This window comes from Garra rufa, unplaced genomic scaffold, assembly GCF_049309525.1.
Source record: "Garra rufa unplaced genomic scaffold, GarRuf1.0 hap1_unplaced_027, whole genome shotgun sequence".
In the NCBI taxonomy this organism is placed as follows: Eukaryota; Metazoa; Chordata; class Actinopteri; order Cypriniformes; family Cyprinidae; genus Garra; species Garra rufa.
The window spans coordinates 136534-161156 of record NW_027394302.1 but is presented as its reverse complement, the minus strand read 5'-3'; the positions used below and the strand labels follow the sequence as shown (position 1 = coordinate 161156).

Genomic DNA, 24623 nt, shown 5'->3' with positions numbered 1-24623 from the left:
CAGACGCACCAGACTGTCCTTGCGAAGTTGGAATTGAATTAGTGCTCACAGACGTATTGTAAGCTACTCTCCCAGGTTCAGGAAACGGTCTTCTGTAAAATGCGCTGCACACACTTTAATATTTGTGTAGCACTGTTCTGGAACAGTGTTGTAAATACCACTTAACCACTGATTTCCAGTTATGTACTCATTTGGAAGGCCAAACAAAGTAGTTTCGCTTTTTCAGCGAAACAGTCTCCACGACATGGTGGCGGCTGCAACAATACTACACCGAGAATAAAAGTTAGGCCTTCTTTCTTTGTGTATGCATTTGGGCAGTGTTATGCAAATCTTCCCACACAGTGATGTAGATTTGTGGGGGCGTGTTTGAATGAGCCATTTTAGGAAGGTGTGGCTAAGTCTTAACTTTTATAAAGATTATCTCTTTGGATTGGAGACTTTAATCTTTGCAACTTCATCTTATATATGCACGAACAGCTTGTAACACTTCAAAGACAAAGGAAAACATTAAATCTATATGACCCCTTTAATGTCCACTGTATTTGTGTGAATAATATTCATATGTTTTTCCCCCTTCAGCATCAGCAGGACCTGCTGGCCCTGAAACATCAGCAGGAGCTCCTGGAACACCAGCGGAAGTTGGAGCGCCATCGTCAGGAACAGGAGCTGGAGAAACAGCAGCGGGAACAGAAGCTCCAGTTACTCAAAAACAAAGAACGCGGCCAAGAAAGTGAGTGAAAAACTAATTACCTGACTGAAACACATAAAGGTTGAAACACTTTGATTTATTAGGCTAATCAGCACTGCGGCATGGATGTCTGTCTCAGCATTATAATTGCTTTTCCTAACCAAATTTAAAAACTTTCAGCCTGAAGTAATAGTCAGATGCCCATATTGTTGTCAAAGCCATGTATCGTACTACTCATGTAGATGATATGACTCAAATCTGGCCTGCCTCACTTGTCTTCTTTCTAAGGTAATTTTCAATAGTAGCGAAAAATGAAACAATATTTTAAGGTTGTTTGCTCATGCAAAACTCATTACCCGGATGCTAGAATAGATTCTAGGCAGTAGCTATGTGGTTTCTCTTCCTTCTCTATGGCCATGTTCACATTGCAGGTAAATTCGGTTGCCAGTTCACCGTTTAATGCTTAATTCTGTTTTTTACGCACACAATTCAGTAAATTGCTAGAGTTGAAACTGTATTTTACAACCAAATTGATTCAGGTAGTGACAGAAGTTCAGGTTCAGTGCCAAAAATAACAGGGTATGTTTTGACTCATTAGTGTTGCCAGATTGTGTTATTAAAACTAAAAAATTAGATCAAGCTTATAATAAACTCTAATCCAAACATGTTATCTTGGAAATAAGTGACATACTGAAATATAATGACCTGCACCTGCCTACTTTATTAACTCCATAAATTGGATTACTTTATTAGCCGAGCCAAAACAACAAACCCAAAGATGCTTAATATCCGTCACTTATAATAGGTGGACATGGCAACACTTAGAAAAGCAGCCTTCCAAACATAAACAAAGCACGACAGCTCTATCAGAGGTGGTTAAGTTAAAATCTCTCATCATAACGGGGAGGCTTTGCTCACTCGCTGTAGTATTATTTTGGTCAAAAATAGAAGTTATTAAACACTTGAGGCAGCAAAATGTTGGTAACGATGACAGTCATCGCAATTTTGAGAGCGAGTTCTGTTCTGTAAACAGACAGAACTGTAATTTAAGTTTTCACTCTTGTATTTAAATGCAGTTTTCACTCCTAAATTGGGGGCGCCATTGCAGCTGAATAAAACAAGCTCTTTCATTAGCTGTGGTCTACTAAAAGCCTCAAAGGCATCAGGGCTAAAGTGGAGAGAACAAAGACGCAGGTCTTTAGGAGGTTTTATTCGTCCACAGGCATCTTCCCATTGTTTTCTCCTCCTCTTATTGCTAAGAAGAGCAGTAAAGACTTACATCGCTTCTCTTGTTGACTGAAAATTACAAGCAAAAGCCACACAATGTGGCATCTTATCAGTATTTTATTTTTCGAGTTGTGTTGCGGTAAAAAATAGCAACCGCATTTTACATCATCGAGATAATGGTACCCCCATAGTCCAAAATATGTATAAAACAATGTGGATTTTTTAAATAACGGAAATCTTTTGTGAGTTTCCTACTACATATTATAAGTCATATTACTGTAAACCATACAAGTCTTAAAGGAGTAGTTTACTTTCAGAACAAGAATTTACAGATATTGTACTCACCCAGGGGCGTAGCAACCGGGGGGGACACGTCCCCCTCACTTTTAGAAACAGGTGATTCTGTCCACCGCACTTTTTTTGACCTAGCGCCAGTATTTCCGCCCCTGGTCTCTGATTTGTTACTTAGATTTGAGTGAACTAACATTTAGCCAATCAGCGCGAATCTCTTGGGCGTCTGCCATGAGCTTCAAATCTTGTTGCTCTTGTGAACAGAATTTATTATACTGTATGAACACCACCTTTGGGTCACATGACCATACTGTCCCCCCCACTTTTAAATTGGCTGCTACGCCCCTGTACTCACCCCCTTTCTTTCTTCAGTCGTAAGGAAATTATGTTTTTTGAGTAAAACATTTCAGGATTTCTCTATATACAGTATAATGGACTTCTATGGTGCCCCCGAGTTTGAACTTCCAATAAAGCTTCAAAGGGCTCTAAACGATCACAACCCAGGAAAAAAAGTGTCTTATCTAGCAAAACGATGGGTTATTTTCTAAAAAAAAAAAAAAAAATTACAATTTATATACTTTTTAACCTCAAATGCTCGTCTTGTCTAGCTCGGCAAGACGAGCGTTTGAGATTAAAAAGTATTTATAAGTTGTAAATGTTTTTAGAAACTAACCAATCGTTTCGCTAGATAAGACCCTTCTTCCTCGGCTGGGATCATTTAGAGCCCTTTGAAACTGCATTTTGGAAGTTCAAAATCGGGGGCACCATAGAAGTCCATTATATGGAGAGAAATCCTGAAATGTTCTCCTCAAAAAACACCATTTCTTTACGACTGAAGAAAGAAAGACATGAACATCTTGGATGACAAAGGGGTGAGTACATTATCTGTAAATTCTTCTTCTGAAAGTGAACTACTTCTTTAATATATGGGGTTTTAACAGTGACACTTGCAGTGGTTATGTACATTTTCTCAGATAGTGTATACGTAGAGGTCTCAAACTCAATTCCTGGAAGGCCGCAGCTCTGCAGAGTTTAGCTCCAACCAGCTCCAGTTCACACCTGCTTGAAAGGTCCACTGAAGTGTCTTGAAACACGCAGCGTTATTCTATGTGGTGACGTACTTTTAACTGAAACAAAAACATATCGCCCAGCCCCGCCCACTAATTTTGAATAGCCAATAGCGTTCCATTAATATCTGCTCGGGCAAGAGCCGTTGAGCTCGGTAAAGCCGCATTTGTAAGCTTATGACAGCCACAGAGTAATAAATTACCGCACAGATTCAATATGAAACTTGCTAAAACCAAATAGTGATCATAATCATACTGAGGCTGTGTAATTTAATACATGCCGTCCGTGCTCCCGGTTAATGCGTCTCTGTGTAGGGGGCGGGGCATTACGGACTCTAGAGAGCATTTGATTGGACTGAACGTTTGATGAGAAACTGAAGTGCACGGTGATATCATCCAAATCCTTGATTCATATTGGCGGAAGTGACGAGACTGTAAGTTTTGAATGTCCATATCTTGTAAACGCGAATTTTGTCTTTGTTTTGCAGCACACTAGTTATAGATAACCTTAAGGCTAATATATTCATACTAAAAGCCAAAAAACTTTAATTTTGATTTCAGGGGGACTTGAAGTTTCTAGTAATCCTGAAGACCTTGATTAGCTGGATCAGGTGTGTTTGACTAGGGTTGGAGCGAAAATGTGCAGAGCTGTGGCCCTCCAGGAATTGAGTTTGAGACCAGTGACTTAACCTATCTGAGATGTTCCTAGCAGTACAGTACAGCCAGTCTATTTTTATCTGTCACTGTTGTCGTTGACACGGCGGTCACCTGTTGCCTGTGTTGTCTGGTGGCGCAGATGTGTGTGTGTACAGCAGCGACGGCCTCTGGGGACATGTTTACAGACGACGGGAAAGGTGGTAATTGAAGAAAAAGCTGTGAGAATTCATCCATCTGATGTGTTTCTTTGAGAGAGGGAACAATAGCGAGTAAAAAGACATCTTTGTTTAACCGTCGTGGTCTCTGTGGATTTGGAATAGAGAGTTTGCTCTCTATTTAAGACCGGATAAAGAGGCCGTTTCTCTCAGATGTGAAGAGATATCTGAACCGAGTGGAAGAGCTGTTTATCGACACCAGAAAACAAGTGTCAGCCTTTGTAGTCGTGATCAATTGGGCACTGTTCGATCTTCTGTGTCTCAGACTATTAAGAGTTTTTTAAGAGCATTTAGAAGGCGAAATTACAGCACTGCAAATTACAGGGTGTAGAAATGGCGAAGAAATTGACAGTCACAAACGCATAACACCCCTTCGCTGGGCTTTTAGAGAAATCTGGTGGTATAACGCAGCTAGAGGCTTAGAGAATGCCATTAATGTCCCGCTGCTTGGATGTTTGTGATCTTGCTGAACTATGGGCTCTGATCGTCAGGCGCTGTGGCGAGCACTGAGGTGAAGATGAGGTTGCAGGAGTTTGTCCTCAACAAGAAGAAAGCGCTGGCCCAGAGGAGTCTCAACCACTGCCTGCCCAACGACCCGCGCTACTGGTACGGGTGAGTATCGCGACCTGATGATGTTTTAAAAGGTCCTGTTTACATCTGGTTTTAACAAAGTGGTTAACTGAGACAGATTTGCATGGAGTTTACAGTTGACATAAACATGCAACTTGTCTCAAGGATTTTTTTGTTTGTTTGTAACAATAACCAGGTTTTCAAAATTGCATTTTTTTATTTCTTTATATCTTAAATTATTTTCACAGTTTAATAAAAATATCTTTATATATATTTAAATTAAATCCTTGCTGAATAAAATAAATTTCTTAAAAAAAAAAAAAACTTGCAACTTGTAACTGTTTTCTATTTTTTTTTATAACCAGGTTTTCACAAGTGTTTCACCTATCAAAAAAAAAAGATCTAAAAAATATATATAAAAGTGTCAAAAAAAAATAAATAAAATAAAAGGCCAAATAGCCAAATAATCAAGTAACGTCTTAAGATTATTTACTTAGTTATTTGCTAAATTATCTGCTAAAATAATATAAAGGAAGTAAATGTATAAAAATGCATATATATTTATATATATATAAAATTGTTTTTTTTATTTCTTTATATCTTAAGTTATTTTCGTATTATGTATATTTAAATTAAAATTGCAGATTCTTTGATTGAGAAAGTTCGAAAGATAAATATTTATTTGAAATAGAAATGTTTTGTAACAATGTAAAATCTTTGCTGTCATTTTTGTTTAATTTAATACATAATGCATCCTTTTTTTATTTTTTTATTTTTTTAATAACCAGGTTTTCACAAGTGTTTCACCTATCAAAAAAATGGATCCAGAAAAAAAATAAAATAAAAAGCCAAAAGGAAATTAGAGAAAAAAAAATAATAATAATTGTAGTGTTTTAAGATTATTTACTTGGTTATCTGCTAAATTATATGCTAAACTAATATTAAAAATATTAAAAAAACATTATGTATATTAATAATTAAAATTAAAATAGCAGATTTTTTCTTTGAGTTCAAGGTTAAAAGTAGTTATTTAAAATAGAAATGTTTTGTAACAATGTCAAATCTATACTGTCATTTTTGTTCAATTTCATGCATAATACATCCTTGCTGAATAAAACTAATTTCTTGAAAAAATACAAATAAAAATTGTAACTTGTAACTTGTGGCTGTTTTCTGATTTTTATTTTTTTTTATTTTTTAATAACCAGGTTTTCACAAGTGTTTTTAGCTATCTAAAAAAGGGATTAAGTTTTTTTTTTTAAGTAAATAATAAAAATAATATAAAAATAATAAAAAGCCAAATGAAAATTAGAGAAATACGTTTTTTTATTTGGTTTTTGACGCAAATTATTAATAAAATAATATATAAATGCTTTACAGTACCTATTAAAAATATACAATGAGAGCTAATAACTAATTATAAAAATATCTTCTATGCTTTTTAAATATATATATGAATTTTAAATCTTATCACAAAAATTAGTTTTTGAGCGTGTTACTTTCACATTATTTTCTTATGATATTTAAAAAATATGTTTTTTTAATATTTTGTTTATGTTTTGTTCTGTTCTGTTCCTTTTCTTTTTTTTTTCGGTTGGGCTTTTATTTTATTTTTTTCTCCAAATGATGCGCACAGTGATTGATGGACAAGTGAGTAGTTGCTGTTCACTGCTATCTTAGATCCATCAGGACAGATTGGCATTTAAACTATGAATACAATGTGGTCACAAATGTTTTAACTACCTCTGTATGTGGTTTGAGAGATTGAATACTACAGTGGTTTGGACCTGTTTACACCTGTATTTAGCTGTGATCTCTAAGACAGATTTTCTAGCAGAACAAAGCAAGCTATAGATACACAAGCTACACAAAGCGGATGCCAAACTTCAGAGTGTCGTTTAGTTGTTCGCTTGCAGCAGAATGCCAAGTAAAACCATGTTATGTAAGTTTCTGCTTTGATTGATTGACAGTTTTGTTTCTCCCTTCAGTGCACAAAAGATGTAGCTAGCTGTCACCTCTGGGTTCTTGAAATATTTGAACAAGTTTCGATTGGGGAACTTGTCATGTGTGAAAGATAGCGTTGAAGAGGAGGCGTGTGTCAGTGTGTGAGGGTGTGTTTGTGAAAAACTCACACTCCATCAAACCCACCTTTGACAATCCTCATCTGTGGAAAGAGAACGTTCCTTTTAAAAGAAGTGTTCCAGAATTTTGCATCCACGTACTTGCGTACTGTACATAAACTACTGTTCAAAAGTTTGAGGCCAATATGATTTTTAAAAATGCTTTTGGTAGAATTTAATGCTCAACAAGGATTCATTTATTTGATCATTTTTTTCTATAAGTAATAGGTTGGTTTTGCATTTTACTATAATTTTCTATATTACATGTTATTATTGTTGTATATTTTCTATTTTATCCCTATACGAAACAAACTGTTTATCTATTTTATTTTGTTTTATTTTGTTTTATATATTTTTTATTATTATTTTATTTATTTTTGTCAATTAAGAAAAATCTATTCCCAAATAACTAAAAAATAATAAGTAGAATTAGGTCAATATTATTTAGTAAAAAAAAAAAAAAAGGTAACACTTTACAATAAGGTGCATTAGTTAAACATAGTTAATGTATTAACTAACATGAACTAACCATGAGCAATACATTTGTTAATGTATTTACTAATCTTTATTAACGTTAGTTAACGGAAATACAGTTGTTCATTGTTTGTTCATGTTAGTTCACACTGCATTAACTAATGTTAACAAAATTTTAATAATGTATTAGTAAATGTTAAAATTAACATTAACAAAGATTAATAAATGCTGTATAAGTCCAGTTCATTATTAGTTCAGGTTAACTAATGTTAACTAATGAACCTTATTGTAAAGTGTTACCAAAAAAAATAAAATAATAATAATAATAATTATTATTATTATTATTATTATTATAAAAATAAAATAGTAATAATAAAGTTAAAAACTTTAAATAAGTTAAAAAAATGTAAACAAAATTTATAAAAAAAAAAACTATTTTAGGACATTTTAGATCTTTTGCATGTTATAGTTTCACAGTTAACTCCAAAATTTTATTTTCATGACAGTTAAATTTAAATACTTATTACTCTATATTTATTTGTTTGTTTCTTTTTTTAACAAATAAGAAAAATAAATCCCTAAATTCAGAGGAATAATAAATACAAATAATAAGTAAAATTAAGTAAATAATAAGTCAAAATATATATTTTTTAATTTTAATAAATAATAAGTCAACATTTTAATAAAAAAAATCATAAAAAGTTACATTTTTAATAAACCGTTTACTCTAACAATTAAATTGAAATGCCTATTACTGTAATGACATTTTTAATTAAAATATTCAAATTTAGTACAACAAATACTGCAGTAATGTATATTTATGATTGTACTTTAATTTACTGAAACTTCACAGATTCATTGTTTAATTGCAATACAAATATAAATATTTTTTCATGTTTTATTAAAATTGAAAAAATTAATAAATAAATAAATAAATAGTGCTTTTTTTGTTTTGTTTTGTTAATTTTTGTGAGTTGCACCTTCATAATGTCCAGGTGACATTGTCTGTACTTTTGTTCACTGTGTATAATTTAATGCATCCTTGCTGAATAATATAAAAAAATATATAAAAAATCTCACCTCTGAACGACATTGTATGTTTCAGCCAATTGCTTCCTCATTTCCGACATTCTGATTACAACATTAGCACTAGGGTTGACTGAAAGTGAGTCATTTGTGTAGCTTCCATGCACTATTAAAACAGATCACTGGAGCTCCAGGCCTGTTTGAAACAGGCTGACAGAGAGCCAGATTAAATTCTTGAGTCTGCGGGGAAGCCAGCTGACCTCAGGTGCCCCGCTGCAGTTGTTTTTTCCTGTTTAGAAGCACAAATCCCTTTCTTTTTTGCCGAGCTTTGATGAACTAGAGCTGATGTTTTGAAGTGTGAAAGTGTGTCATAGCCAAGCATGTTTATTTGTAAACAAAACGATGGCCCGCCTCTGTCTCTTAGTCCGCAACTGAGGCATTACGGGTGATCTGAGTTTGCGTTCCCATTAGTTGGCAGAAAGCGTCCCGCTGCTGGGAATGGAGAGCAGCTGTGTGTGGAAATGTCTAGAAATGCACATATTTGAGTACCTATGTGTGTGTTTGTGATTTGTTCCACAGGAAAACCCAGCACAGCTCCCTGGACCAGAGCTCGCCGCCTCAGACAGGGATTTCCACTTACAACCACCCGGTGCTGGGAATGTACGACCCCAAAGATGACTTCCCGCTCCGCAAGACGGGTAAAACGAACCCCCTTCTTCTCAATCTATCTGGCCCTGTCTTTTCACTTTCACTAGGGTTGCCTACACCAGTGCAGGTTTGCTTACTCAGAACTGTTTCCAAAAAACTTGGAACAAACTCTGTGACCTTTGCTTCCATTGACGCTCGTGGAAACCCTTTTTTTCCCCTTATGCAGATGCAGAAGCCGTTTTCTCACACTCACACTCTCACACAACTGTAAGAGATTATGACGTTCAACGGCTGCAAAATGTGGGGCAGTGTTTGACCTGGTTTGAAATTAACTTGCGAAACATTCGTAGAATCAGCGGCGTTCTAAACAGTGTTGTTTTAGTGTTATGCATATACAATTATTGTTTTGTATATATGTTTTAATGAATTGTCTTTTATTTTTTAGATTTATGTTTTTGTTTTATTTTAGTTTAAATTTGTCATTTGTGTTATTCTTTTATACATTACTATTTAGGTTTGTTTCTATTTTAATTTTAGTTTTTATTTTAACCCTTTAAGAAACAGATTGTTTAGTTGTTTTTTTTATTTAATTTAATTTTATTTTAATTTTTAGTTTTTTATTCCTATTTCATCTCTATAAGAAATCATTATTTTATTTTATTATATTTTCAGTGTTATTTTCCCTGTAAGAAAGCAATAGGTTTGTTTTTATTTTATTTAATTTTTTTTATTTACATTGTTAGGTTTATTATTTTATTTTATTTATTTACATTTTTAGGTTTATTATTATTTTTTTCTTAATTTATTTATTTTCTTATTTCATCTCTATAAGAAATCATTATTTTGTTTCATTTTATTTAGTTTTCCTATAAGAACGTGATTTTTTTTTGGTTTCACATTTATATTTCTTATTATATTTATTTATTTTTTATTTTGTTTTATTTTTTCCCTATATGAATGCGATAGGTTGTTTTTTTTTTTTTTTCCTATTTCATTTCTATAAGAAAGCATTATTTTATTTTATTATATTTTCAGTATTATTCTCCCTATAAGAAAGCAATAGGTTTTTATTTTTTTTATTTTTTTTTTATTTATTTACATTTTTAGGTTTATTATTTATTTTTTCATTTTATTTTTTTATTTTTTTCATCTCTTTAAGAAATCATTATTTTATTTCATTTTATTTAGTTTTCCTATAAGAACGTGATAGTTTAAAAAAAATATATTATATTTATTTTTTATTTTATTTTATTTTTCTGTTTTATCCCCATAATAAGCAAGTTGTTTTCTTTTTTTTATTATTGTAATTTTTATTTTTATTTTTTTTCTAATTTATTGTATTTTAGTTTAGTTTAGTTTAGTTTAGTTTAGTTTAGTTTAGTTTAGTTTAGTTTAGTTGTTTTTATCAAATAAGAAAAATCTATCCCAGAATTCAGATATGAATAAGTAAAAAAAAAAAATTTGAAAAAAAAAATACAATACAAAATAATAAAATAATAGTAGTAATAATAATATGTAAAACTTTAAATAAGTAAAAAAAAAAGTCAAACAGAAAGTAAGTTCAAAACTCTAAATAACAACAAACAAATACTGCAGTAATTCATTATTTAATTGCAATTTAAACATTTTTTTTCATGGTACATTAAAATTGAGAAGGATGTATGATGAATTGTTGATTTTTTTTTTTTTTTTTTTTCCTTGCCTTGTTTGGTTTGGTTTGGTTTTGCTTTTTGTCCTACTTTGCGTTGTGTGGTTTCGTTTTGTTTTGCTTTGTTTTGTTTTTTTGTTTTGTTTTTTTTAGCAGATTATTGTCAATTTTTGTGAGATGCACAACAAAATCACAAACAGCTCTGTTCGTGCAAATGGACTGGTAATTGTCTAGAGTTCCTTGATTTCATTGGCAAATCCTGTCATTTTTTTTCTCTTTGAACATTCTGGAAAGTTTTCTGCTTTTGAGGAAAAACATCTGAGAGGTTTTGGTGGGTGTAGGTAAAGACATTTTCTCTGACATGTGCTGTGGGTTAAGAAGGGCTCCAGCGTCTGTGGGCTGGCGTGGGTCCTGTGCCCCCCTGGTCCACCATCACTGTCTTCACAATTGGGCTTCAGGCAGTGTGTGTTAAAGAAGTTGTCCCCCTCCCTCTCTCCCTTCCTCTCTCCCTGCTGCAGGAGAGCACTCAAGGGCAATTCCTATGCAGACTCACTTTGGACTGGTTTAGGTAGCGTAAGGCCTCTGTGCTCATTAATCACCCTGGAAATGGGCCTGTCAGGGACCCGCAGTACAACCTGCCCTGGGCCTTTAGCACACACAGAGCCCCGGTGAGACCTGCGTAATTACAGTGCAGGCCAGGGAGACGGGGGGAGGGGGAGGTGCTGCGGAGTACATCAGAGTCGTAACTGCGGAGAGAAGGTGAATGCAGCTCCTGCGACTTAAATCAAAGAGTCCTACTGTACAGCAACCTTCATGACCTCTAGGTCTGCATGAGGATGATTCAACATTTATTGCACTCAGAGTCCTAAATGAACTTTTTGCTGCACCTGCCAAATTGCAGATAAGCTGAGGAGATTTACAGGCTATAAATTCCTTACAAGCATTTTTATTTAATTTAATTTTTTAATTTCATTTCATTTCATTTTATATATTTTATTTTATTTTTATTAATTTTTTTATTGTTTTTTTTTTTCTCTATAAAGGAAGTGATGGCTTGTTTGTATTATTATTTTATTTTTATATATGTTATTTTATGTAGTTTTATCTATTTTTTTCAGTTTTATTTATTGTTATTATGAGTTCAGATAATTTACAGGCTATAAATAGTCTATACATGTTTTTGATTGAGTGAGTGTTTGATTATTTTGTTGATTAATTAATTTATTTATTTTATATACTTGAGTTTTTATTTTAATTTCCCTATAGGAAAGTGATAGTTTGCCTTTTTATTATTTTATTTTATTTTATTTATTTATTTAGTTTTTTATACTATCTATTTTTTCCCCCTTTTTGGAAAGTGATAGTTTAGCTTTGTGTTATTTTATTTTATTACCTTATATTATTTTATTTTCTTGTTTTTATCCCTGTAAGAAACAGGTCGTTTAGCTGTTTTATATAATTTAATTATTTTATTTTAATTATTTTATTTACTTTTATATTGTATTTTATTTTCCCTAAATAAAATACATCATTATTTTCCCTAATTATTTTTTTATTTTTCCCTATTGGAAAGTGATATTATTTATTATTTTATTTTATTTCATATTTTATTTTATTTTCCCTATAGGAAAGTGATAGTTTCCCTTGTTATTATTTTATTTTATTTTATTTTATTAATTCATTCATTCCTTCATTTATTCATTCATTTAATCATTCATTAATTATATTATTTATTCCTGTAAGAAACAGGTTGTTTAGCTATTTTACATCATTTAATTATTTTATTTTATTTTATACTTTATATTTCATTTTATTTTCCCTATTGGAAAGTGATAGTTCAGCTTTTTTACATTTTATTTTATTTTATTTTATTTTATTTTACTTTATTTTACTTTATTTTCCCTATTGGAAAGTGGTATTATTTATTATTTATTTTATTTTATTTTATTTTATTTTATTTTATTTCATGCTTCATATTTTATCTTATTTTCCCTTTAGGAAAGTGATAGTAATATTAGTTTATTTTAGAATATAGTTTATTTAATTTTATTTTATTTTATTTTATTATTTTTGTATATGTTTCATTTTATCACTGTTAGAAAAACATGTTTTACATTATTTAAGCTGTTTTACATTATTGTTTTACTGTTGTTTTACTGTTTTACATTATTTTATATTAGCTGTTTTACATTGTTATTTGATTTTATTTTATTCCCTATAGAAAAGTGATAGTTTGGCTTTTTAAAATTTAATTTAATTTTGTTATTTGTGTATTCTATTTTATCCCTGTAAGAAACAGGTTGTTTAGCTGTTTGACGTTTTATTTTATTTTTTTTATTATTATTATTTTTTTTTTTTCCTGTTGGAAAGTCATAGATTGGCTTTATTATTATTATTATTATTATTATTATTATTATTATTATTATTATTATTATTTATTTAATTTTTTGTATTATTATTATTGTTTTATTTTTTCCCCATATTTTATTATTATATATATATTATATTATTTTATTATTTTGTATATTTTCTATTTATTATTTATTTATTTTATTTTTATTTCTATAAGAAAGAGCCTGTTTAGCTGCTAATTTATTTAACTAATTTATTAGCTTTTGTATATTTGTGACAAACATCATGAGTCATTGTGTCATTCAACTGCACCTGTCAAAGAAACAAATGACTTTGTTCCACATTTTTTATTTCATCTTAATGCGACGAATATTCCACCATATGTGTTACCACATGGGGTTCAATAAAAAAATTACTTCATACAACCTAGAAAAACTTTTCCACAAGGAATAGTTGTTAATTTTTCTTTAATAGACTATTTTTGTGTTTGACTTTCATTCCATCAACAGAAGTTTTTGCATGTCACTTGCACAAAATCTGAGATTCTTATAATCGTGCTCATAATTTAGCTGTTGACAAGTTACCAGTTGTCATCTACTCACATTTGTGTTAATACTGGACCCAGATTGCACTGTTGCAACCCACAGTTTGCGTCGATGTGATCTATGTTCCCACAGTTCATTGTTTTCATTATCCATGAGTGGCACAACCTCTTTGACGTCCTTTCACGGTTATATTTCCCATGCGAGTTGTTAACCTGGGAAAGCAGCAGGAGGATACAGTATGTGGAACTTCGAGAAAGAGGATCCGATGGTCTGAACTTCAAGCTGTGAAATATTCTTTGTTTAGTTCTGATGATTGAGTTTGCGGTAAGGCTCGTTTGCGAGTCGATTCCAGTCGTCCCGCTGTAGATAAACCTCAGTTTGCTCTGGCTGGCCGAGCGCATTCCTGCAGCGAGGATACGGAGAAGGAGGGTGGCCCAGGCCTTAACCAGAACTGTTTGACGCTCGCAGGACAGGCCCGAGTCTGTTTTCACACGTCTCACCTAACCGTCGGACATCTGGAACCTTGGCTGTTGGCAGCTGCAGGAAGTGTGATGTTGTTTTAGGACAGTCAAGTCTGCTGGATGTCCAGTGCCATGAATGCCGCACAGACGCTTGCTCTGCTGTATGTGTGTCATGATTTTCTGATAGTGGTGACCAGTGTTTTGGGGGGTAATGCGTTTTTGCGTTAATTCGAATTGTTGTTTTCAATTAAGTATTGCATGTTGCATAATTTTTTTTTGTCTTTTCAATACAGTATCTAATCTAGTATCAGTTACTTTTTAAAATAAGTATTATGTTACTGTATGTAATCTGTTTTTTTTTTTTTTTTTTTTTTTGCATAATCAGAATTTGACGCAACAAGTGATACGTTGCTCATTAAATTTACACATTACTCTTTCAGATAATGTATTATGTAATTAGATTTTTTTACGTAATCAGATTTTTTTCATACAACAAATATATTGCTCAATTGCACAGTATCAGTAACTTTGTCAAATTACGTCGATTTTTTTTATTTTTTTATTCAGCAATACATTGCATATTACTGTTGCAATGTACACAATGTCAATTGCTTTTTTAAATAATGTTATGTAATTAGATTTTTCACAGAATCTGATTTTTTTTCATGCAACAAGTATTGATACTTGTTAAATAATTTAAATAATTATACAGATTTTTATGTTAGATTGTTTTTACATTATTAATTTATGTAATTAGATTTTTTAATTAGTTATACGTTGCTTGTTAAATTTCCACAGTTTTAGTTACTTTATCTTATTATCTATTTTATATATTTTAGACATTATATATATATATATATATATATATATATATAATTCTATTTTTTAATATATGTTCTATGTAATCTACGCTAGCTTTGCTGTATTTGTGTAATAATTAATAATCTAATAATTATTACATTTACATAATACACGTTTTTTTAATTAAGAATAATTTTATGTAATCAGATTTTTAACTAAAATTACATTAAATTAATTTAATTTAATTAATTATAAAACAATATAAATTAAATTTAAATATACGTTTTTTTTTTACATAATATATATATATATATATATATATACACACACACAAATAGATTACATAAAACATGTAAAAATAATACAATAAAATAAAACAAAATAAAATTTAAATAAAATAGATTAAGTAACTGATAGTGAGAAAATTTAATAAACAAAGTATCACCTGTTACATGAAAAAAAATCTGATTATGTCAAAAGAAATTTACATAAAATGTTATTTGAAACATTACTTTTTGAGTGAAAATCTGATTATGTAATATATGTATCTAATTAACATGATAAATCTGTAAAATTATTTGTAAAAAGTAACTTGTATTATGTAAATTTAATAAGATATATATAATAAAATAAAATAATATATAAATAAATAATATATTAAATAATAATAAAAAAAGCTATAACTTTCTTATAGGGAAAATAAATTGATATTGTAAAATAAAATAAAATAATATATAAAATAATAAAATAAAAACAAGCTATTGCTTGTAAGGAAAACAGATTGATGATAAAAAATAGATTAAACATAAATTATTTATTATTTGAAAAAGTAACTGATAGTGTAAATTTAATGAGCAAAGTATCACCTCTTGCATGAAAAAATCTGATTATGTGAATAATAATTATTTAATAAAATGTTATTTGAAAATATGGAAAAATGTATACATTTAAATTTAATCAGCAATGTATTTATAAAATTACATTTTAATTTGTGTTACTTTCCCATTTGTTTAGTGTGTAGCAGCCAAAAACATGGCCTTTGGTCTTTTTTGTGACTGTTGCTTATTGCAATTGCATGATTTTGATTACGTTTTCTCTAGATTTTGCGAGAAAATAGCAGCTTTTTGTCAAAAATGTGACATTCGGATTTGTGATGCGTTTCTTGTGAACATCATATGTCCAAAAAGTAGTAGAAAACTAACACAACATGTTACTTTCAACAAAAAGTAACAATGCAACATAAATTTTCCTTTTTTTTTTATAATAAGTAATGCAATATCATAGCATGCTACTTTTACTAGTAACATTTTCATGCAGTGGTGTTGACACTTTCCTCGACTCTAAGTGTGAATGTATTTTGTAAGTATATGACTCAGCGCAAGCTCTTTTGTTTCATTCATGCGTTTCTCCTGCGAGGCTGTGCTCATCTGAACGTGTCTGAGCAGGCGGGAAGGTCACAGAGCTGACATTTTGCGCAGAGCGGGCTTGCAGCAACCGTGACTCTTTTGCTGTGACTCATTCTTTCACATGTCATGCACAAAGTGTTTGTTCTTAGAAAATCTGGCTCAGAATTCATCGCAAATAGTTATTTGTTGTTGACAGCCTTGGGGCAGAGAGTAAATGACTGTCGGTAATGCCTCACTAGAAACACAAGTTGCTCTAATTTGATCAGAAATAGGACACTTTTGCAGAAAATGAGTTTGAGACATTGCACAAAGCATTGCCGTTGCTCTTCTCATTTGTACTCCATATGAATCGCCTCCAGGTTACATTCAAGTGGTTTTCACATTCATGTTGACACGTCAATTTTCACTTGGGAGTTTACAGGATTAGAAAGCCGAGGATAGAGAAATCTGGAAGGAATTGAGCTTGAGCTTTAAACACAATTACACTAATCAGCCCTGAGGTTGCAATTTATGACCTAATACCTGCTAATAAGAGCTGGGATGCAGCAGTAAAGGACAAAAGGGTGCACAGGTCTGTGTTTCTTGAATATTTAATGATCAGGTCTGTTGACTAATGCTTTTGGTACAAAACCTTGAGAAATGTGCCCAACCCAAGGTTGCTTTAGGGGAACATGTTGCGTTCCATTGTGACTCATTTTACTAGTCACAAGTTGTATATTTAGGGCTTTTGTTTTGGGAAAAAAATGTTTAGATAAATAGAGATTTATATTTTCCTTTTTCAATGTATTTTATATTATACTTAATGTTGAAGTGTTGACTGAAAGTCTCAAAGTGATTTTACATTTTTCATTTTTCACATTTGGTTTTTGAAATAGTTTATTTTAGATTTAAATTTAATTTTAGAATTTTAATATCCACCATTTATCGGTTATCAGCCCTAAAATTAAAACAAATATCGGCTTCAAATATCTACATTTGAAACTATTGATTTTAGGTTTTATTTTTAAATGAATTGGATAAAATATTAAAGGATTGTAATATTGGCCATTTATCGGTTATCAGCCCTAAAATGAACAGCAATATCGGCTTCAAATATCTCAATTTGAAACTGTTGATTTTAGGTTTTATTTTTAAATGAATTGGACAAAATATTAGATGATTGTTATATTTGCCGGTTATCAGCCCTAAAATAAAAATAAATTTCGGCTTTAAATATCTGTATTTGAAACTATTGATTTTAGGTTTTATTTTTTAATTAAATGGACAAAATATTATAAAATTTTAATATCGGTTATTTATCGTTTTCAGCCCTAAAGTGAAAAAAAAAGCATTGGCTTCAAATAGCTGCATTTGAAACTATTGATTTTAGGTTTTATTTTTAAATTAATTGAACAAAATATTAGAAAATTTTAATATCGGTTATTTATCGGTTTTCAGCCCTAAAGTGACAAAAAGCATCGGCTTCAAATATCAGTATTTGAAACTATTGATTTCGGCTATCAGCCCTAAAGTGAAAAGAAATATCGGCTATATGTTAAAGGCTATAATAGGTTTTATTTTTTAAATATTTTTAAAATATCTCTTTTTAAAACGGTTGATTCTAGGTTCTATTTTTTAATTTCATTGGACAAATTATTTGAGAATTTTATTGGCCATTTATCGGTTATCAGTCACAAGATGAAAAAGAAATATTAAAGTAAATATCCATTTTTAATATTGCACATTATCATTTTTGGTGGCTAAATTCACTTTTAGCCTTTGAAATAGTATATTTTAAAGTTTATTTTTAATTTAATTGTAGGATATTAATATCGGCCATTTATCGGTTATCAGCCCTAAAAAATCTGCTTTTAAAAGTATTGATTTTAGGTTTTATTTATTTGTTTATTTATTTTTATTTAATTTGACAAATTATTAAACATTTGTTAATGTTGGCCATTTATCGGTTATCAGCCATAAAATGAAAAATAAATATCGGCAAATCTCAAAGTGAATATCCATTTTTCATATTGCACATTATCATTTTTTGATAACTAAATTTACTTCTAGCCTTTGCAATAGTGTATTTTAGATTTTATTTTTACTTTAATTGTGGAATTTTAATATCGCCAATTTATCGGTTATCAGCCCTAAAATGAAAATAAATATCTGTTTGTTTTTTTTAACACAACAGAAGAAAGAAATTCATTAAAGGTTTGGAAAAAATAAGTAAATGATGATAGAATTAAAATTTGTAATTATTGCGTTTTATTTAAAATTTATGCTGTCATTTCTGTTTTTATGCATGAAAATATATTACTTCCTTTTAAATTTTAGAAAGACAATAGTCATGTTTAGGGGTTCTTGGCATCAGAAAGTTGACAACCTCTGTCTTAGACTACTGATGGCCTTAAAATGGCCTTGACTGCAGCTAATGAGGAGCCATGCCGCTCCCTGAACATGCTGTCCACTCAACACGGCTTCTGTTTGCCTCCTAAGAGCTCATTTCCCTTATCTGGATCTAAGTGCTTTTTTAATAGCTGTAGGGTGATGACTTCTGCTTGTCATTTCCCGTTGGCTCTGTTGACAACTTGTCCTCACTAAGACTGTGCCTGTACATTCTTATCAGCCGGATAACTCCTCCAGATTTTCTCCTCAGCAATCATCATTATTATCATGAAAATATATCTTCAAGATCATCTCGTATTTTCTGAGATTGAATACATCAGCTTGTAATGTGAGGTTGTTCTTGGTGCACTTCTTGGGATATGACAGAGATGCTGTGCAAGAGGAAGCTGGTACTTTTTAGGGATGCCCAAAATATTGGTACTATATCAATTATGAGCCAATGTTACTTTTTGTAACATCGTAATCAGTTAATATTGGGTATATTTCTATTTACTATAGGTTACATTCTGTGCCATCTAACACTTATTTAAAGTATTAAACACATTTTTGATAATTAATTATTTATTTACACTGTTAAATCTTTAAAAAATCTCACCTTTTTTTGATGCCTAAATTCACTTTTAGCCTTTAAAATAATATATTGAAATAATTTATTATCGGCATTTATCGGTTATCGGCCCTAAAATGAAAAGAAATATAGACTGCAAATATCTGCATTTGAAACTGTTAATTTTAGGTTTTATTAAAAAAATTAATTGGACAAAGTATCAGAAAATTTTAATATCAGCCATTTATCGGTTATCAGCCCTAAAATTAAACTAAATATTGGCTTCAAATATTCGCATTTGAAACCATTGGTTTTAGGTTTTGTTTTTAAATCAATTGGACAAAATATTACAGATTTGTAATATCGGCCATTTATCGGTTATCAACCCTAAAATGAAAAGAAATATTGGCTTCAAATATCTACATTAAAACTATTGATTTTAGGTTTTATTTTAAAAATTAATTGGACAAAATATTAGATAATTGTAATATCGTCCATTTATCAGTTATCAGCCCTAAAATAAAAAAAATATATATATATAGTGCTTCAAATATCTGCATTTAAACTATTGATTTTAGGTTTTATTTTTAAATTATTTAGACAAAATATTAGAGAATTGTAATATCGGCCACTTATCGGTATTCAGCCATAAAATGAAAAGAAATATCTGCATATAAAACCTCAAATCAATGGTTATTTCTTTTCATTTTATGGCTGATAACTGATAAATGGCTGATATTAAAATTCTCTATGATTTTGTCCAATTAGTTTAAAAATGAAACCTAAAATCAATGGTTTCAACTTGAAATTAAGTTGACAAAATATTAAAGGAATTTGAATATTGCCCATTTATCGGCTATCAGCCATAAGATGAAAAGAAATATCAGCTGATGGATTTTCATATCTGTGCGTCCATAGTGCTTTTCTGAATCAACACTGAACTGATTTAAGCTGAATAGTGACATTATTAACTATACACTCTTGTTATTTTCTTGTTTATCACTGTGAAGCAGTTTGAAACAGCTTCTATAAAGTGCTATATAAATAAATATGACTTCATTTGTCTACATTGTGGTTAAACTCAAGTTAGAACCTCAGTGTTGATCTTTCACTTTGCGAAAATAGTATTTAAACCTGTCCTGCTTTGTCAGACTGCCCGGTAGGGTCACCGTCACCCTTCAAGAGTTGAGTTTGGAGACGCATGCAAGTGTGTAACATCAGCAAATATCATGGGCCACTGCAGCGGACGTGTCAGAGAGTTCTGGAACAGCGCTGGCCCAAACACACTCACACACAGTTCTGCCATCTCAACAGTTTTACAAGAGGCCTGTGAGAGTCAAGGGCCTTGAGTCCTGCCAGCGAGAGAGCTCATCCATTTCCTTTACAGCTGCCAGCCTATATTTCAAGCTAAAACTATTAAAATGCATCAAGTGGTTAAACAAAAGGGTGTATAGCTAGAGAGCTGTTGGATTTTGATTGTTTTATAGGTGAAGTATGTAATATTGACAGCTATTGGTTAAAATGCATACGACAGTCCATATTCAAAATATTAGAGAGAGTTGTTTCTCCCACATCCTCCTCTTTAAACTCAACGCTCATGCGGGTTGCCAGAGTGGTGACACAGAACAAAAACAAGTGCTATTGACAATGGAAGGTGACGATTTAGATAAATGCCAAGGCTCTTTAGGTCAGGCAGTATCTGCGATTTCTGACCCAGTTTGTTTGCTGGCTCTTGTGGGTGCAGTTCGCTGTGTTTTTTCACCATCTGGCAACCCGGGTCTTGAAATACTATTGGATAAATTTGCATTGAGCGGAATCACACAGACCAAAACAAAAACAGATGGAAAATAAATTTCGGCTTCAAATATCTGCATTTGAAACCATTGATTTTAGGTTTTATTTTTGAATTAGTTGGACAAAATATTACAGAATTGTAATCTTGGCCATTTATTGGTTATTAGCACTAAAACGAAAAGAAATATCGGCTTCAAATATCTGCATTTGAAATCGTTGATTTTATTTTTTATTTTTTTATTAACTGGACAAAATATTAGAGAATCAGCAATAAAATGAAGAGAAATATTGGCAAATCTTAAAGTGAATATCCATTTTTTGCATTGCTCATTATAATATTTTTATGCTTAATTCACTTGTGCATTGTAAAATGATTTATTTAATATTTTCATTTAATTGAACTAAAGCCATATTTCATGCTAAAACTATGGTCAAACCAAAGGGTATATAGCTGTTGGATTTTGAATATCGTTTTATAGGTGCAGTATGTAATATTGACAGCTAGTGGTTGAAATGCATATATTGGAGAGGGTTGTTTCTCCGGCCCTCTCCTCTTCAGACTCAATTCTCACACGGGTTGCCAGATTGGTGACACGGAACAAAAACAAGCACTATTGACAATGGATTGATTTAGATGGATGCCGAGGCTCTTTAGGTCAAGTAGTATCTTTGATCTCTGACTCAGTTTGTTTGCTGGCTTTCATGGGTGCAGTGCACTGTGTTTTGCATCAACTGGCAACCCAGCTGTTAAATTTTATTTGGCAAAAATTGCAGTGGGTGGAATCACGCAGACCAAACCATAACAAGACCGAAAATAAACCTGCATTTGAAACCATTGATTTTAGGTTTTATTTTTGAATGAATTGGACAAAATATTAGAGAATTGTAATATCGGCCATTTATTGGTTATCAGCTCTAAAATTAAAAGAAATACCGGCTTCAAATATCTGCATTTGAAACCATTGATTTTAGGTTTTATTTTTTATTTAACTGGACAAAATATTAGAGAATTGTATTATCGTCCATTTATTGGTTATCGGTGATAAAATTAAGAGAAATATCGGCAATTCTCAAAGTGAATATCCATTTTTCTTATTGCTCATTATAATATTTTATGCTTAATTCACATGTGCAATTTAAAATTATTTATTTCATATTTTTCATTCAGTTGAACAAAAGCCATATCTTATGCTAAAACTATTAAAATTCATCAAGTGGTCAAATCAAAGGGTGGATTTTGAATATCGTTTTATAGGTGCAGTATGTAATATTGACAGCTAGTGGTTGAAATGCATACTGCAGTCCATATTCAAAATATTGTAGAGTGTTGTTTCTCTCATCCCCTCCTCATCAAACTCAGTGCTCATGCAGGTTGCCAGATTGGTGACACGGAACAAAAACAAGCGCTATCAACAATGGTAAAATGGAAAACTGCGATTTTAGATGGATGCCGAGGCTCTTTAGGTCAGGTAGTATCTGCAATCTCTAAACCAAGTTTGTTTGCTGAATTTCATGGGTGCCGTTCACTGTGTTTTCAACTGGCAACCCGGGTGTTTAATTGCTATTGGCTAAATTTGCAGTGGGCGGAATCACACAGACCAAAACAAAAACACACAGAAAATACATTTCGGCTTTAAATATCTGCATTTGAAACCATTGATTTTAGGTTTTGTTTTTAATTAAGTGGACAAAATATTAGAGAATTGTAATATCGTCCATTTATCGGCTATTATCGATAAAATGAAGAGAAATATCGGCAAATCTCAAAGTAAATATGCATTTGTCATATTGTTCATTATCATATTGTTATGCTTAAGTCACAGTTTAAAATTATTTATTTTATATTTTTCATTTAATTGAACAAAAGCTATATGTCATGCTTTAAATTCAATGATCATGTGGGTTGCCAGATTGGTGACACAGAACAAAAACAAGTGCTACTGACAATGGAAAACAGTGATTTAGATGGATGCTGAGGCTCTTCAGGTCAGGCAGTATCTGCAATCTCTGACCCAGTTTCGTTTGCTGGCTTTCATGGATGCAGTGCGCTGTGTTTTCCACAAACTGGCAACCCGGGTCTTGAAATACTATTGGCTAAATTGGCAGTGGGCAGAATCACATAGACTACAACAAAAACAGACATTCTGACACAGAACATGCATTTCAAAGTAGAATAACTGGCTATAGCATTGCTTTTCAGAGAAACACGTATGTGAAACATGGTATTTTTATGCTTTAGCACAGTCATAAAATTACATACAGCACTGGTAAATGTGCTAAAAAATCAAATCTAGCTTTGTGGTGATGCTTTATTGCTCATGTGCAGGAAGTTTTGTAACTGTAAAACTTTTGTTTCTACTTTTTATTAAATCCCAGAAGGTGTAAGATGGACATATAGGCTAATGTTAAATTTACTCCTGTCTTTATTGCTGTTCCTTGTTCCTCTGCCCTTGCTAATGCAGGGCATTAATGGCAGTGTGCCCAGCTTTCTTTAACATAGATGTCTGGGAATGTTCCTACCACTTACGAGAAGTGCCGTCCTCATATCTACCTAGTTTGATAAGTATAACCACAAGATTGGCTTTTCAGAATAGAGTGCTCTTGAGAGGAGAAGTGATGGAAACTTTGCTTCCTCGGGATATACCTATTAGAGCTACTGGTGTTGTAGGTTTTTACTTTGAAAAGTCATTTGAACCTGCCCGTGTCAATGTTGTGACTCATTAGAAACCATAGGAGGTAGCAAAAATGTTTTAGCCAATATTTAACACCAGAATATGTGACTAGGTTGTGACTGGAAGTAGCACCATACTTATTTTTAGTATCATTTGCTTTACACTATTGCTAGATACATTTATACACACAACTCATTACTCATACAAAATTGTGGGGAGATGTTATAATGTTAGTGTTCTCTGTGTTAGTCACTTTAATGGTGGATTTGTAATGTGATTATTCAGTCTGATGTTTAATTCTGTGCTGTGATGCAATGCAGATGTTTGAGTTGTAATGTAATTCATTGATGCTGTGATGCAATGCAGATGAATGAGTTTTTGATTTAGTATATTTCCAGTTGTTTCATTGTGAACATTTCACATTGTCCACTATTAACTTTAATCTCATTCTACAAAAAAAACGTTACATTTTTAAAATGTTTAAAACAAGATACATTTATTTCAAATGTTGTTGTTATTGTTATTGTTATTATTATTATTATTATTATTATTATTAATTTCATGATATCATGATATTATTATTTTGTATGGAATTTAATGTTGGTTATTACAAAAAATTAATGTAATTAGTAATTAATTACTAATAATTACTAATCATTATGAAAAGGGTATATTTTTATTTGTAATAATAAAAATATTTTTATTTAGTATCCTACCTTTATTTTTTAATATATTTCTACATTTCTTTATTTAAATGTGTATATAAATGTGCAAATTTTTAATATAAATATTAATATATATATTATGTGTATATATATATATATATATTATTTGTATGTATTTTCATGTATTTATTTGTGTTTTTATTGTAATATATATGCATTTCTTTAATTATTTATTCATGCAATATGTGTGTGCATATATATAAATATATATTACTTAATTAATAAAAATAAAATGTATATATAATAATTACTAATAATTAAAATAATCAATTTAAATATATATAATAATTAATTATTTAAT

The 24623-nt window shown here is 31.0% G+C and overlaps 1 protein-coding gene across 1 annotated transcript in view; it reads left to right on the top strand.

Annotated features, from left to right (window-relative positions):
* Positions 1-579: 579 nt before the first annotated feature.
* The window catches only part of LOC141315381 (histone deacetylase 4-like), a gene marked incomplete at its 5' end in the record, with an annotated part of 37747 nt that continues 13703 nt past the window's right edge, over positions 580-24623 (top strand). Inside the window, 3 exons of the mRNA XM_073832709.1 lie at positions 580-730; positions 4637-4757; positions 8915-9033. Coding sequence (XP_073688810.1) covers positions 580-730; positions 4637-4757; positions 8915-9033 — 391 coding nt within the window. The remainder of the gene's footprint in view (positions 731-4636; positions 4758-8914; positions 9034-24623) is intronic.